General features: G+C 47.2%; 1 protein-coding gene across 1 annotated transcript in view; it reads left to right on the forward strand.

The window, feature by feature from the left end:
* AGBL4 (AGBL carboxypeptidase 4) overlaps positions 1 to 17,030 on the forward strand; it is a 999,231-nt gene that overhangs the window by 920,709 nt on the left and 61,492 nt on the right. The window contains exon 9 of the mRNA XM_081087168.1: positions 5,634 to 5,745. Coding sequence (XP_080943294.1) covers positions 5,634 to 5,745 — 112 coding nt within the window. The remainder of the gene's footprint in view (positions 1 to 5,633; positions 5,746 to 17,030) is intronic.

Genomic DNA, 17,030 nt, shown 5'->3' on the forward strand with positions numbered 1-17,030 from the left:
ATGAGACTTGGGGAATCAACAGGGTTGAGTCACACATGTAGTCACCTGTTGGGAATGGCTAAAGGCATTTCCCCAAATCTGAATAGGAAACTGATTGTGGCTGCCAGACAGTTAAAGGGCATCTTAATCTACATGTCATTGCCTCCTACTGGCCAAACACCTGAACAGCCTTAGGCTAATTCCCCAAACTGACAATGCTTCTGTACCCTTTGAAGTGTATTATCTCCACCTTGCCTTAGGACAAATTGTGTTAATAAAAGCAAGGGTCCTAGACAAGGAGGGAATCTTCAGTTCCTTTAGCTGAAGCTCCTCTGACTCCCAATGCCTTTCAAAATTATATCTCGTCTCCAGACTCTTTATTAGTTTCTGGATTTTTATGTCATCTACGCACAGCCTTTTCCAGATTCCTGAACCCTTCTTGATGCTGGAACAAGAACCCCGGCAACCCACCTACTGATAGATGGGTTGCCATTAGAAGCATTCTTTAAAAGTCAGTTCAAAAAGCACCCAGAGCTGATACTACCCATTAAAGAGTTTCACAAATGCTCACACTTCTGAAAGACTCTGGGATCCTCTGAAGATTCACCTTGCCTTTGAATTGGCAGCCACACTATTTTCAGCAGATGGTTGGATCAAGGGGCTAGTCTTTCAGGATCTCTCACCTGAACATTCTTCCTTCAGTTTTGAATGTCACGTTTTTTTAATCAAAGAGGCTTCCTGGAAGCAACATGGCTACATGGACAGACCACAGGGCACAGGGCCAGGACACCTGGATTCTGGCCTGGGTCTGTGGAGGAGTGGTGAAGTGACCTTGAAATAATGGCTCATCATCTCTGGCTCCTAACACTCCCGCTTGTTAATGGAGCCCACCTGTGTGGCTGGTGACTGTGGGAATATATCATGTGATACAGGAAAATGCTTGGGAAAGAATGAAATGTTCACTCAACAACGTCTTCAGTGTCTACCACAGTTCTGGTTCTTTGTCAGGCATGGAAATCCAAGCATGAACATGGCATTGTCCTTGCCCTGAAGGAATTCATGGTCCCATGGGGAAGACAGACTCTGCCATGACTGCATCTTGTGCTGTATACACTCTGAGGGGGTGAGCGATGGATACTATAGGAGCAGAAGGAAGCACCTATCACATTACAGAGAGTAAGTCAAGAAGCCTTCCTGCAGGAGATGATCGTTAGGAGATGACAATTTCAACAAGCCCGCAATCCCCACCACTGGCCACCGTTTAGTCAATATTCTCTCTGCTGAGGATCCTGCCAGGCTATTTACATTCATTCATGTAAACAATACAGAAGGTCAAGGTTGTTATACTAATTATACATATGATAAAACAGAAACCCAGAGAAGTTTTTAAAAAAGAAAATTAAGAAAGGTCACATAGGTGGTAAAGAGTACAGCCCAAATCTAAACCTCACCGTGGCTCCCAGAGCCCCTGGTCTTCACAGCGTAGCCTCCTTGTTCTGGGCGACTCCACTCGCACGAGGCAAAAACGGAGGGAGGAAGTCCCTGGAAGACAAACTTCGGCTAACAGGAAGGAAGACGTTCCTAACAGAGCCGTCTAAGAATGAGATAAGCTGACTGTGGGAGGTGGGGAGCTCTGGGTCATAGAAATGTCATGGAACAGACTGGTGACCTAGCCAAGACATTGCTGCAGACATTCCTACTTGGAGGCAGAGGAGCGGTAGGTAAGCTAACTGTCTCTAAGGATACAGTTGTTAAGGATTAAGTCCTGTTATCAATGACAGTGTTCCTTTCCAAATTTTTAGGTGCTCTGGAGGACTGGGAAAGCTCTGTGGGCACAGCATTCAGACCGAGGTCCCACCTGTCTAGTGACGACCCACTGGGAAGAGGACACTACAGAGGCCTGATGGAGTGGTTAATAAATTGGCCTTCAGAGCCATATGGTTAGGGATGCTTTCCATTAAAAAAGCAAGAACTGACTCCAGCCACTAAAGCAAAAAGGGAATTTGTTGGAAGGAGTTTAGAATAAAGCCGAAGCTGAAGAGCCAGACTTGAGAAACGAGTGGGCCTGGAGGACGAATACTGGCTGTTGATAGGAATGCTCTACCTCTTTTCCGTGGTAGCACTGCCATACGACCCCTCCAGCCTTGCATCACCTCGTCCAAGTTTAAGTCCAGGCGGGTGCAGCTGATCTGGGTTCCCTGCTGCCACCCTGGTTGCCAGGTCACAACAAGGGAGCATCGGCCCATATGTCTCTGTGGTGGGAGAAGACTCATCATCTTGGAACCATGGAAAGAGAACCCTCCCACCGCACCATGAACACACTCCATCTAATCACAAGGTTTCATACCGGGTATTCCCCAAAGAAAATGGACAAATGCCTCCTATGTTGGGAGGGTGCAGAGCACAGAATGAACTCAGCTCCCGGACTGAGGAAAAGATGGGATGTCAACCTAACCATTGCTGTCCGCTGTCCACTCAAGCCCCCAATAGACTGTAAGGTTATTAGTCATAAAGGATGTAGCATAAAACTATACAACAGTATAACATTTTGAGCTGCTATTATGTGCCAGAATCTGTGCTAAATTAAGTTGGTTACATGTGTTATGTCATTTAATCCTCACAACATTGTCCTGAATTATAAATGGACATGAGCCTGTGAGTATATCTTCTTTCTCCCATTAGACTATGCACCCCAAGGGAGGGACTGTCCAACTGCTCGTGCAACAATCCTGACATCACTTTTTCTTAAGCAAGTTGTTTATAACCTCTCTGTGCTTCAGTTTCCACATCTGAAAAATGGGTATAATAGTAGAATCTGCCCCATAACATCAACTTAGAGAAAGCATTTTGTACTAGTAAAGTACTTAACTCTTGGGGCAAAGTAATGTCAGTAGATGCTCCATTGTGTTCCCTTGATGGTGATGGTGATGTTGTAGCCTGTATGCAGGGCTATCCTGTTTTCACTGCAATCAATGAGAAGGCAACACCAGCGCTTGGTTGGTCTAAACATAGTGATACAAAGACAAAATAACAGAACTCCCTCTCAGGCTTTCAAGGCCCTTCACCCTCATCTCCCTCCACAGCTTCACCATCACCACCCACTCACTATGTACTCTATGATTCAGTCAAACCAAACTATCCACCTTTCCCCCAACATCCTAGGGGGCTTCACAGTTCCTTTCCTTACTTATACTGTTCCTTCTGTCCTCAACACCTGGAAAAATTCATGGCCCAACTCAAATGGCTTTTCCTCAATGAAGCCTTTCCCCATGGGTCCCCACAAAACATTGGTTATCTACCACTAGAGGCCCAGTGCATGAATTCATGCATGGGTAGGGGTCTGGCTGCCCCGCCCCAATGGGGGCCATTAGGCTGGGCCGGCAGGGGGGAAGGGATTGGAAGGTTGGCCAGCCCTGCCTCCAATGAGGGGTGCTGATCAGGGCCAGGGCTGGCTTGGGGGGAGCTGAGAGGTTGGTTGGCCAGTCCTGCCCCTGATCATGGTGTGGGGGGCTGATGGGGGGGCGGAGCTGACTGGGGGGAGGTGCCGCAGGTGATTGGTGGGCTGGCCCCGCCCCCTAGTCGAACTCCAGGTCGAGGGGACAATTTGCATATTAGGCTTTTATTATATAGGATAGGGTCCCCAACATGCTGATTTTAAGTAATAGGAGGAAATCATTATTATTTACTCACCATCTCCACCCCAACCATCTCGAAGGAGAGGTGGGTCCCCAGTGGAGTCCTTTATTTTTCTGAGTAGGGTGGTAGGTGAGGATGCAAATGTAGTAATCTGAGAGGGGATAAAATTGTATTGCTTAGGGAAATAGAGGAGCTTGGAAAATAAGATGGGGATGTAAAATAGTGGGACAGAGGGGCAGATAAGAAAAAGGGGACCAATTTGGGCAGAGAAAGAGATAATGGCCATTATCTATTTGACTGTGGTTAAAAACCTGCAAAAAGCAGAATTTTATTGCACAGGTAATGGAAAGCCATAGGTGAATCTTGATCAGGAAAGCAAGATGGATGAGGGTGGGAGACATTCTCAGGATGGGAGGAGGCTGCATTAGAGAGGAGGAGAGTGGTGATTTGACTTGGGAGCAAGCACAGGGTTTCTGGAGGTTGTATCTGAGCTTGTGCTGGCCTGGGCATTGCCAGCAGTGTGCACAGGCCCAGCAGATGGAGGCCTATGGACAGAGGCCTGAAGGAGGTACTTCTCCCAAGTATGAGCAGGGCTTTGAGCAGATCTGGAGTAAGAAAAGGTAGAAGAAAGAAAGAGATGGAGAACCAGAAGTCATGATCACATTTGACCTAGTGAAGGTCTTTAATGCCCAAGGGAGGGTATGGAGAAGGTGGGCAGGTAGCCTACTCTGAGCAGATGACATTCAGTCAAATATTTGAAATAAATGAGGATGAGTCAGTCACTCAGCTATCTGGAGGCAGAGAATTCCAGGAAGAAGGACAGCCTGTATAACCCCCCTGAGTCAGGAGGAACCTGAGGTGTTGGAGGAGCAGAGAGGAGGCAGTGTCTGGTATAGAAGCAGCAAGAGGGGCTGGTAGGAGCTGAGGTCAGAGAGGTCAGCAGGATGGACCACAAGGAGAAGGGACACAATCTGACTTATGTCTTAAGAGGATACACTGGCTGTTGTGTGGAAAATGGGGTGTGAGGTGTGGGGAGGGCTATAGTGTTAAAGGTGAAGTGGGAGGATACAGGTGTGGAAACAAGGAAACCAGATAACAGATTATAGCATAACTAGGGTCCCAGTGCACAAATTCATGCACCTTGAAAGGAACTGTGGGTCACAAGGCTGCGGTAGACACAGGGGCAGGTCTCGGCTCATCCTTTGCACCCAGCCCCTCCCACCACACCCCCTTCTCCAAACATCCCTCCCCCTCAAGTCCCCTGTCTGCTGGAAGCAGCTGCAAGCACCAGGGATGACTGTGGCGCCCAAAAGCAAAGCATTTTCAGTAACCACCAGAGGCTTTCCCTGATGACAGCGACTGGAGCCCCCTTGGTCTGGCGCCCCTGCTCACCTGTTCCACCATCCCTTCATGGCCAACACCCACCAAGTTCTGCACATGCTCCCTGGTGGTCAGCACACATCATAGTGACCGGTTGTTCCGCTGTTTGGTCTATTTGCATATTAGCCTTTTATTATGTAGGATACTCTGGACCTTGGTCCAAACTCACGGTGATATCAGTGGAGATGATGCAAAGGTGTTGGGTTCTGAATATATATTTTGAACCCAAAATATTTTGGAAGTAGAGACAATAGACTAACTAACTGGGTATGAGAAAGGAATAGGGGGATGCTGGTGGCTTTGGCCTGAGCATGTTTTCTGCTGCCCTGTCTAGGAGACGTGCATGTATCTGTGGCCTCAGGGCATGGGCCCAGAAGTAAGACCTCCACAGAAATATTTTGAACCTCTCTGTGACTCAGTTTCTTTTTATGTAAGGTGTTAATTATCCTTGTAGTGACTCCACAGGCTCATTGAAAGCACTGAATTAATTAATACATGTGAAATGCTTTAAAATGTCTCTGGCAAAAGAATAAATGCCAGGTGAGTGACAAGACTGTTGCTACTCTTAACTATGTTTTGATAAGTGAGCAGCTTGACTTGTTCTGTTTGTACTGACTCTGCCTTTGGGGATTGCCTAGGTGCTCTCTGATGGGGTTTGACCTGAACCGTCACTGGCTGGATCCCTCTCCATGGGCCCACCCTACCCTGTATGGGGTAAAACAGCTCATCATCCAGATGTACAATGACCCAGTAAGTAACTGAACCCCTCGGCAGCTGCTGGTCTTACTGCTTGACCCAGGAAAGAGCAGTGTTGTACTGGGGAAGTTCACTGGGAATTGCAAATTGGGAATACAGGGTCAAAACCAGGGAGGAACCAGGTCTGCTCATGTCTCCTCGGCATTGGACAGACCCAAGTGCTCATAAACACTGGCCTCAGGTGTGGGGGTCTCATAGGATGAAGGAAATATACTGGAGCAGATCCACCTTTCCCAGGGCTCTTTGGTTACAAGCCAAAGAAATTCAACTTGAACTAGCTTAATGGATTATTCACTAGAAGAGTACCGGAGCATCTCATATAATTGAAGGCTGTAGGCTGGCCTCCTCCACCTGTAGGGAGCATGTGCCAAACGTCACACCCAGTGGCTCCCACCACTGTAGAGGGGCCCACTCTCATTTTCTAGACCCAGTTCCAAAAAGACTGTGAAGGGCCTAGCTTGGAGGACATGTCCATCTCTAGGCAAGTCAAACCTGACCCAAGAGGCAAGGTTCTGTAAGGACAGGACGACCTTGCTGGAAGCACCTGGTTGGACTTGGGAATGTGGTGGCATGGTGAACCTGTTCCCACCTAAAACAAGGAAACCAGATAAGAGGTTATAGCATGGTGCTCCGGACCTTGTTCCAGAGGGCCAGCTCTTCCAGAGAGAAGGGGGACAGTGGGCGTCCCTACTGAGTTTGCGCATCGGGGAAAGATTTTGTAAGAGATAGAATACATTAAGGTTTCGCAACTTAGAGAAAGGAGGCAGACCATGATCATTCTGCTTCTGAGGGGCTGTGGGAGAGAACAGGACAGACATCCTTTGGGTGGAAGCCAAAGGCAGAAGTAAGGCCTAAAGAAAAATAGAACTTTTTAATAATTAGAGATGCCTGATGATAAAATGGGTATGTGCACTGTGAACTTTGCCTTACTGAAAGTGTTCAACTTGAAGCTAAGTGACACTGGTAAAAATGGCGCAAGGAGGAGAATCGGTTGTTCGGAAGACACTGTAATGAGATTACAGATGATGACTAATTTTATGAGCCCCTGGCTGCCACCAGGTGACAAATAGTTATTGCTAAGACAGCGAGAGTCCCAGAGTTGGGGTATTTCAGAGATGCATCAGTGTAACTCTTTGAAGATATCCATAAAAATATCCTAAATTAAAAAGCTGCATTTTTTGAGCAGCCCTCACAAATACTGGGCTCAGTTGAGGAGGTCTCATGAGATGAAGGAGCCAAAATGTGTACTTAAAACAAATGCATATATTAGAGCAAGGGTTAATGAAAAAGTAAATCCTTAGGTGCAATGTAATTCACTTGATTGTTATCTTGATCCTCCTATGAACTTGGCTTTCCTAAATCTTTTTTAGCCAGTGCCTGTGTAGCCATTGCTTTCCTATACTTGCTTCCTTCTCCAGCTCCTCCTTCCCTGTCTACAAAAGGTGTTAACTGCTCACAAGCACTGTTCTTCCCCTGGACCCTCAATGCCATCCTGACCAGCTTTCTTGGCAGACAGAAGCTGCTTCTAAGTTTCCCGGGAAGTGCGTATGGTCCCCTGGGTTCGCCCCTGCCCACCTCCACCCGACCTCTGGGTTAACTGCAGTTTCCCTGATAGAATCACAGTGCTTTCTTCCCCTGCCACCTCTTCTTAAAGAGCACAGCTCCTGCGCATTTTCTGACCTGGTTGAGAATAGGAACAAAGGGGTGTTTTAGTAGAATCCTGGAGGGGAGAACCAGGGAGCCGATGCATGGGGGAAGAATTAAAGGAAGGGGGTTAGGCTTCAGCCTGCCTTTGCCATCACAAATCAGAATTCATTGATCTTCTCACAATCCACCAGGCACTCACCCATGTCACAGAACACAGATGAGACAAGACTGAGCTGCAGAGCTGTCAGGACACTCCTGGTGCCACCAATAGGTTGATTGTCAGCTGGTTGGTCTTAATAAACACACTTGGATGCTGAGCTCGTTGCGTAGGCTGTACTCTTCCTGAAAGTGGGCTCCTTTATGCCCCAAGTGAGGACCTGGCCTAGAACAGGACCCCATCTCCCTTGGTCTGTTCCTGTCTCCCCCTGTCCTTGTCCTATCTTTTACCCCATTTTTTCCACAAATACTTACCAAGTAATTTCTATACACCAGTCATTGTGATTCTAATAGCGAGTGAAACCCTTGGAACCTAGTGGGGAAATAGATATTAAACAAGTAAATACCCATAACTAGAGATTTACAAATTGTGTCTTATTACCCAAAAAAGCACCAACTATGATCTACAAGTAGAATGGTTATACATTTCAGTTTGCCTGGGGACAGTTGTGGCTTATGCTTGTTGTCCTAGAGTATTTGCTAATACTGTCCCCTTTCCTCTTATAAGTCTCCCAGTTTGGATGATAAATTATGGCCTCTCTACTTAAAAGCAATGCGAAAGCACCTAGTACAGTACCTGATATGTAGCAGATCCTCCACAAACATTATTTGGATCTGATTCATATTAACATTTGACTAAAGAGTCATTGTGTCCAGTTGCAAACACTGCTGTGCCCCAAGGGTCTGCCCTATTACTTTTAAATGAATTTCTCTCCTGACCTTGACTGTCACATAGTCATCATAATCACTCTGCCCAGAGCTATCTGAGCTGCCAGGACAGCTTCTGGCCTTTACACTCACAGCCTCACTCTTTCCATGTAAGAGAGAAACACCCGTCAGTCGCCTCCTGCACGCCCCCTACTGGGGATTGAACCCAAAACCTGTGCACGTGCCCTGACCTGGAATCGAACCAGCGACATTTGGTGAACCAGATGATGCTCTAACCAACTGAGCCACACTGTCCAGGGTGAATGAAATTTTCTCAAGGAATTTGGACTAGGCCTTTACAGATGGATAATACTCCATCAAATGGCTGTGGTTTGGAGATGAGGGAGGTTACAGGGAAAGGGAGAGGGCATTCCAGGGAAAGCGAATGGCATGGAGGTGAGAGATCTGACTGTTGAGGTCAGTATGCAGGGCTTATGACAGGGAGCCGCAGGAGGGCAGCACGGGATGGAGTGGAGAGACAGGGAGACAGACGTGGAGAAGCTCATGGATGACTTTGAACATTGAGCCAAGGAATGTGGCTTCTTCCATGGCCCAGTGGTCCTTTCTCATTAAAACAGTGGTTCTCAACCTTGGCTGCACATTAGAATCACCTGGGAATCTTTTTAAAATCCTGATTTCTGGGTCTCATCCTCCGGAAATTCTGTTTCTTTGTTATGGGGTGGGGCCACAACATTAGTAACAAAGAAACAGAATTTCTGGAGGATGAGGCCCAGAAATCAGGATTTTAAAAAGATTCCCAGGTGATTCTAATGTGCAGCCAAGGTTGAGAACCACTGCAATAAAATCAAAGTCCTAGGCCCTCTTTTAAATTGAGTTTTAATTGAATTAAATATCATGACTGCAAAAAAAAAAAAAAAAAATCAAGGCAATGAAACAAAATGCCACTTGTCAGGAAAATTCCAGCACACACCCTTTCTCAATCTTGGAATCGATATAAGTCCATGGAGAGCCGTCTAACACAGTGGAGCAAGGGAGAGATCAATGAATAGTATTGCCGTACATTCACTATCCCAAACTAGATACTCTAGAGCAGTGGTTCTCAACCTTCTGGCCCTTTAAATACAGTTCCTCATGTTGTGGCCCAACCATAAAATTATTTTTGTTGCTACTTCATAACTGTAATGTTGCTACTGCTATGAATCGTAATGTAAATATCTGATATGCAGGATGGTCTTAGGTCACCACTGTGAAAGGGTCGTTCGACTGCCAGAGGGGTCGTGACCCACAGGTTGAGAACCTGCTCTAGAGTCATTCTAAAACTTAAATCCAACTGAGTCTCCCTCTCATGCTTAATACCTTCCACTGTCTCCCCATTACCTGTGGGGTAGAGGCCAAGATTCCTGACATGCCAGTTAAGCACACAACCTATTCACACCCAGGACATAGCACAGAACGTGGCTCCATGGAGAATAATATGCTGAACACCGAATGCACAGATGAATATGAGTAGCGTGTATGCTTTAGAAAATTACTGAGGCTGCGGTGGAGACAGTGGGTCAGAGGAGCTAAGAGGAATTCGGAGAAGAGAGATCTCTAGGTGCCTATTGCAAGAGTCCAGGTGAAGGACAAGGAGACCTGAACTGGAGTGTGGCCGGCGCTATTGCTAAGAGCCCCTTGAACTTCCTGGGAGGTGAATGGGTCCCCCCTGCCCTTCCTGTGCTCCGAGTCCCCCAGAGCCCACGGGTTGCTGTTTAGAGAAGTTTCTATGCTCTGGGGTGGTGGCCCCCCTTTTCCTAGAGGAGAAAGTCCTGTGTTGCTATAACAACTTGGCTGCAGTTCTTTTAGGCAGATCCGTTTTCTTAAATCATTTAAGGAAAATTAGCTGCCATAACAACACAGAGCGGTTTTTAAAATAGAGCAACACAGGACTGGGCTTATTTTTTATTTTTTTTTCTCTTGCTCACCTCCTGTAGTCCTCAAGATAAGCCACTGTCTTTCTATTAAATAAATAACTAAACTGTAGCACACTGATATGACAGAGTGGATGGCGGCAGGGTCAAACACACAGAGCCGGCACTCACTCCTGCTACACAAACACAGATGCACAACATAGAAATTTGCAGAAAATGCGTGCATTTACATTCATAAGACAGAAAATGCATCCACATAAAGACATAAACTTAGTAAATGAGTATATAGTTATATATAATCACGCAAACCACACACACACACACACACACACACACACACACACACACGGCCAGGCACAGGTCCACTACTGCATTACCACAGAAGGAGACAGCCCATGAGGTCTGTTCGCCGCAGTGTGAGCAGAGGTTTCACTGCGTCACCAGACAGGAAGGCCCTGCAATAGCAGCTCCTCGCTGGAAGCCAAGGGCCACCTACCTGCGTGTTCATACCCAACAACCCAAAGACAGGGACGGGGAAGGAAGGGGAGAATCCTGCTGGTGGAAGGATGGGGGTAATGGGTAAAGGGTAGGGGCACCCCCATTCTCACCCCACATACACACTTGGAAGTCAACAAGGAGGGCGGTGGCCTCAGCCATGGCATTTGGGTGGGAAATTCTTTAGCGTGGCAGGATGTTAACCACCCCTAGAGGAGGCAGTACCCCCCTGATGAAAACCACACCCCTGGGCCATTGGCAGACTGTCTCACTGAGGCTTTGTTTGATCCCCATGTCTTTGACTTTATTATCCCGAAGATCCCCTGCAGGGAACAGCTGGAACCGAGTGGGCTTGTCTTTGAGGCAGCGAGAGGAGCTGACTGCACTGAGGCCCTGCCAGAGTGGCTGAGCCACGCATGTGCCTGGTACTTGGGCACGTTTCCTCCCCTTGCCGGGTCTCTCATTGCCCCCTGTGCATACACTGTAGGGTGTGAAGGATGATCTCTGCAGGGCCTTTCTGGCTCCAAGAATCTATGACGGCCTGTAGTTATCGCTGATTATACTAGTATGTAGAAAGGCAGGACTTCCATGATAAGGCGAACAATCCTGGCAGCTGCGGGGAAGGACAGCCTGCAGTGAATGCAGGTGCTTAGCACATGCAGATGTTCCCTAAGCCTCAGTGTGCCCATCCGCTAACAGGGAGGAACAACCCCTGACCTGCTACTTGAATGAGAAGCCTTTTATAAAGGCAAGGGAGAGTGTTGCCTGGGGGAGGGGGGGAGGGGTGTCCCATTGAAATGGCCGGCCTGCAGCCAGCTGCTGGAGCTTTCGCCTGGGGTGGATTAAATGTGCTCACACCACCAGCGTAGGTCGCACACTTACTTGCCTCTCCTCCAGGGTTTCCCCACTCCTGCCAACCTGGCCCAAGAAATCAGTAAATAGCCACCAGGCGAAAGGTTCAATGTGGGAATAAAGACTAGAAGTGAATGTAATTGTGCAGGGAGCTCTGAGAACAGAGAGTGCTTTGGGTTCATGCAATTTTTACAGCTTTTCCTACAATGGCTTGAGATGCTTTATGAAACTTTAAGGAATTTTAAGAGAAATCATTATTTTTCTAAAGGGCAACTTCTCCCACCTGTGATAAAAGGCATGGATTTTCTAACTCTCTGGATTATAACTTTGACTTTGGCAGCAAGCAGGGTAGAGAGATGGATCTCTCGCCTAAGAGTAATATTCCTGTCAAGTTGGTTGTTTGCTTCAATTTCTCTCACATCTTTTCATCCTGAAAGGCCCTGGATATGTCTCGCCAACTGACTAGATGCACATTGTTTCAACTGCATGGGGATCAGCAAAGCTTCTCCAAGGTTCCCCTTGCGTCAGTTCAGTTAAACGCTCTGTGTCTTATTTCCCCTGTCTGTCCATTGGGATGAACAATTTCCATCTCATGGGATTTCTCTCAGGATAAGATATGTATAAATAACCTTCAATAGTAGTTATATGAAAAATGGAGCTATTAATATTTTATGTACTTAGCCATTATAGTACTCACCTCACTGCCCACCCTCCTCCAGCTCCCATACCCATCACAGATTGTGATCCCACTGAGGGCTTGGACTTCATCTTCATCATTCTATATCCCTGACATCCCAGCACAGGGCGCCTGCCCCCATGAATGGGTGTTGGGAGAGAGGCAAGAAAGAAATCCACTCCTTAAGACCTGGGATTAACATCCTAACAGAGTTCTGAAGAAAGATGGAGATTTGCTGAGTAAAGAGAAGTATTCCAAATCAAGACACACTTAGCCACTCTCAAAATTCTACTTCTTCAGAACCCACCTCCAAGCCCCCCTCATCTAAGATTTCCCTGAACCCTCTGGCCCACGATGAACTCTTGTTTCCTTATTCTTCTATAACTACAGGGTGTCCCCAAAATGTACACACACACTTTGAATAATTATAAAGAGAATGTTTTTTAAAAGACATTCAATTTTTATTTAACAGCTATCAGCTGTTAAAGTGTGCATACATTTTTTGGGATACCCTGTGTTAGTGACTTTGCTCCTTTCATCTGGAAGTTTATTCCATAGCAAGAAGAGAGTGTATTCCATGGGCTTGGTGCCATAGTACCATCTCCTTTGACGGTAGGTTCCATCGTTTCAACTACATTACAACCCCTTCCCTGCCCCAGTGAGAGGCTCTGCCCCTCACTTCTCTGCTGCTCTGAGCAGGGTGGGCCCCACGACCCCCCACCCTGGTGGCTCCATGAGAACCCCCTAAGCATTGATGACAGTGCTCTCTCTCCAGAAGGGCGGTTGTTTGGGTGTCTGCGGGCATCCCACAGAGCTGGGTCCACAAGTGCACATCCTGGTGTATCAGTGACAGAGTCCTGCTTTCTATGGCCCGAGCTGCTCATGGACAGCGCCCCTCTCTTCCCGCCTGCACCTCCAGCACTTGGCAGAACCCCACACTTGGTAGGCACCTGATGAGTGTGTGGGGAACTCTTGGTAGCTACCTCTCCTGACCTTGGTTTCCCAGCAGGACAGCCCTCACTCATCCCAAAGAAACCCACTGTTCTTTCTCAGACCTCCACAGTTCTCTTACTGCACTGCGTTGTCACGGGCTCGTCGTCCTCCTTCATGCTCCTCCCTACTGATTCCTTGTCACAAAAAGCTCCCACATACAGAGCCTCTCCTCTAGCTCACGAATTCAGAAATTCCCAAGTGTTAGAACTCAGTCCTGTACACCCTCCATCACAGACCCACAAATGTTGAAGTTCTCTTCGCTCCCTCTCTGCCACCAGGGTCTGTGCCCCTTACCCTGGTGCCTAGGTTAGACCAAGCTGGCCTCCCCATTTTCCCTGCCCCATGGCACCCAATTATCCAGGCCACAATGAGCTAAAAAGGGGTCTCTGTGGGCAACCCGCCACTCCTGCAATAACTTCCTTCTACTTACCCAACGACTCCAGTTCCTCTGGGTCATCTCTCACAGAACTTTTCCAATGAACCCACCCCAGCCATTTCTCCCCTTCCAGTGGACTCCTCCCCTTCCAGCCCCTGGTTTGAGCAGGCTGGGGTCTGTATACAGCCCACTACCTGCCCAGGCACTCAGCCAAGCCCACCTAAAATGGCACGGGTTCCGTTTCCAGTGCCTTGTGTTCAACGTGGGGAACTTTTCCGAGAGTTATTTTCAGTTGTTACTGTTGGGAGGCTCTCGAGCCCAGGATGATTTCATGCTGGTACATCAAACAGCACATTGCGTTTCCGAAATTGGCCTTAGCCATGGGAAATCAAGTAAGCCAGATGCCTAATGAGCCCATTATTTACCCTGGTGGAGAGAGCTGAATTCTGATGAAAGGGACCACACTGATCACTGCTTCCAGCAAGAACTGACTGTTTAACCTTTCATCAAGAAATTGCCCCATCCGCCCGGCTGGTGTGGCTCAGTGGATTGAGTGTTGTCCCATGGACCAAGAGGTCCTGGGTTTGATTCCCTGTGAGGCCACATGCCTGCTCGATCCCCAGTAGGGGGTGTGCAGGAGGCAACTGAGAGATGTGTCTCTCTCATCAATGGTTCTAGCTCTCCCTTCCTCTCTATTTAAAAACAAATAAAAACATATTTAAGAAAAGAACAGAGAAAGAAATTGCCCCATCCTCCCGAAGTACCAACGCCCACCTCCCAAGCCCGGTGCTGGCCCTGGTGTCTGGCTGTGAGGCATTTTACAGCCTGGGCTCGGCCTGGCTGGCTGGCCAGTGAGCCTCAATGCTCTCCCACCCAGCAAGTCATTCCAGCGCATAGTGCTGCTTTCACTTCCAAGCTAGTAATGCGTGTAGATGAAAGAGGAGCTTCCCTGTGCTCTTGAGCAGAAAAAAAAAAATCATTCCTTTACCCATCAATACGCATTTTCTTTGCCCAGACACTATAGGCTGGAATGCAAAGGCAATCAGGAACAGACCCTCCCTCAAGAAGCAGTAATTCAGAAGAAAGCAGTGGTTTTCAAACTGGTTTAAGAGAGCTGTTGCAGGAGGCCTGAGGACCCCTCCCAGAGGGCTCCTATCCATTTTAACCAGAGCAGGATAATTCTGTGATTAAGAGCTCAGGGAAAGGCCCAGACTTAAATCTTATTTCAACCCTCGATAGCATTGCTGTCTTGGATGGGTTCTTTAACCCTTCTAAGCTTCAGTTTCCTCCTTTGTTAGAGGTTGTTGTGAGGATTAACTGGAGTGGCTTGCTTAAGGCACTCTGCCAGGCACATAGAGTCTCAAAAGATGTTCACCTTTATTAGGATAAGAAATGTGTTTGAATAAAGGATCCATGGGCTAGAAAGTTTGTAAATCCCTGGGCTAGGGCTCCAGACTCAGTAAAGCAATGAGTGCAGGACAGGGTGGTAAGCACGGTGATAGACAAAAGCTCTGGGTGCCACGTGGGAAAGCAGGTCAGCTCACCTGGACTTAGAGAGAGGCGACCTCCAGAGATGAATTTTGAAGGAAGAGGAGGAGTTGTTTAGACAAAAACTGGGGGAAGCATTACAGGCAGAGGGAGCCACGTGTGTGAAGACACAGCATTAGGTCAATACACTCAGGGAATCCTGAGGAGTTGGCTGTAGTGGACTGGGGGGAGCATGTGGGAAGGGCGGGAGGCGGGGCTGGTGGTAGGCAGAGTCCAGTTGTAGGAAGCACTGTGGGCTGCCTCGGAAAGCTTGGACTTGATCCTGAGAGCCTCAGGAACCATCCAGCAGGGAGCAGGGAAGATGTGGAAGGCAAAAGAGAGGGGAAAATGTTACTATGACTTTCTGGGGTTTAAAATATATTGTTGTGTTTGTAGCTTTCAGCCAGCAATTGCAGTGCTAGAAACCCAGGCTGAAATAATCTGAAATGTGAATAAAGATTTGGGGGGGGGGGAGAGTCTACAGATCATTATTTACTAGTATAAATAATGGAAAACCGAGAAAAATCTAACTGCCTCACAGTGGGAAACTGATTAAGTGATTCACGATACATTCACATAATGGATGTTTATGAAGAGTTAATAATATTGTAAAGATGCTTATACTATAATTTTAACTAAAGAAAATGCTGAAGACAAAGTTGCCTGTGTATTATATGTTAAGACATACAAAAAGAGCAGATTTAAAACACTCAAAAAGAATGGATGTAAATTAGATGTTAACAGTGCTATTTCTGGGTACTGGGGTTGTTTCCCTCCCCCCTGCTTTTTTATATTTCCTAACAATTTTTCCACAAGTATATGTTCACTTTAAAACTGGGGGAAAGCCCTAGCTGGTTTGGTTAGAGTATCAGCCCTCAGACTGAAGAGTCTCAGGTTTGATTCTGGTCAAGGACATGTACCTCAGTTCCAGGCTTGATCCCCGGTGTCAGAGGGGGTGCATGTAGGAGGCAACCAATCAGTGTGTTTCTCTCACATAAGTGTTTCTCTCGCCCTCCCTCACATCAATATTTCTCTCTAAAAATCAATGGAAGACTTGCTTTGGCAGCACACATGCTAAAATTGGAACAATACAGAAAAGATTAGTATGGCCCCTGTGCAAGGATTTCATGCAAATTCGTGAGGTGTTCCATATTTTTTTTAATCAATGGAAAAAAATATCCTCAGGTGAGGATTAACAACAACAACAACAAAAAAAAAAAAAAAAGAAAGAAAAAAGAAAAGAAAGAAAGAAAATGGGGGAAAAAATCAAGGAAGGAGGAGGGGATAGATCAGAGGAGGGGCCTTACTTTATAAAACAAAACCAAACTCATCAGGGACAGCTGCATGTCTCTGAGCCAGTCCCTCGGGTAAAGCCAGCGAACCCACGGATCAATCAGGACCCATCTTCTAACTAGCCACCCTTCTATCCTCCCATCCAACCATCCATCCACTGTACCTCTACCCTCTCTGTTCAAACTCTTATCCCAGAGGCACTCACATCCAAGCTACTAACATTCTAGGATGTCTGCCAACTCCTCACCTTCCTTGTTAGCATAGCAGGGACTCTCTCCCCTTCCCCAGAGCAAAGATCAAATTGCGCCCTTTCTTCCTACTCTGGGCCCTTCTCAGTCTGCTAAGTCTTTGGCCTTTAAGTACTGCCCTCTTCAGGCCCTGGAAGGGGAGAGGGGTGCTGATATTTCTTGAGCTTCTATTAAGTGCTAGGCTTTGTCTCATCTGATTGGCATAACAGCTGTGTGGAATGGATGCCATTATCCCTGTTTCTTAGGTGAGGAAGCCAGGGCTCAGAGTGAATGACACCCTGATGCCCCACCCCCACCGTAATCTCTCCTGGCGCACACTTATATCCTCCATATCATGTTGATTTCTTTATGTGCTTGTTTTTGTCAACTCAACTGTG

Source organism: Myotis nattereri (assembly GCF_964212035.1).
Source record: "Myotis nattereri genome assembly, chromosome: 3".
Classification (NCBI taxonomy): domain Eukaryota; kingdom Metazoa; phylum Chordata; class Mammalia; order Chiroptera; family Vespertilionidae; genus Myotis; species Myotis nattereri.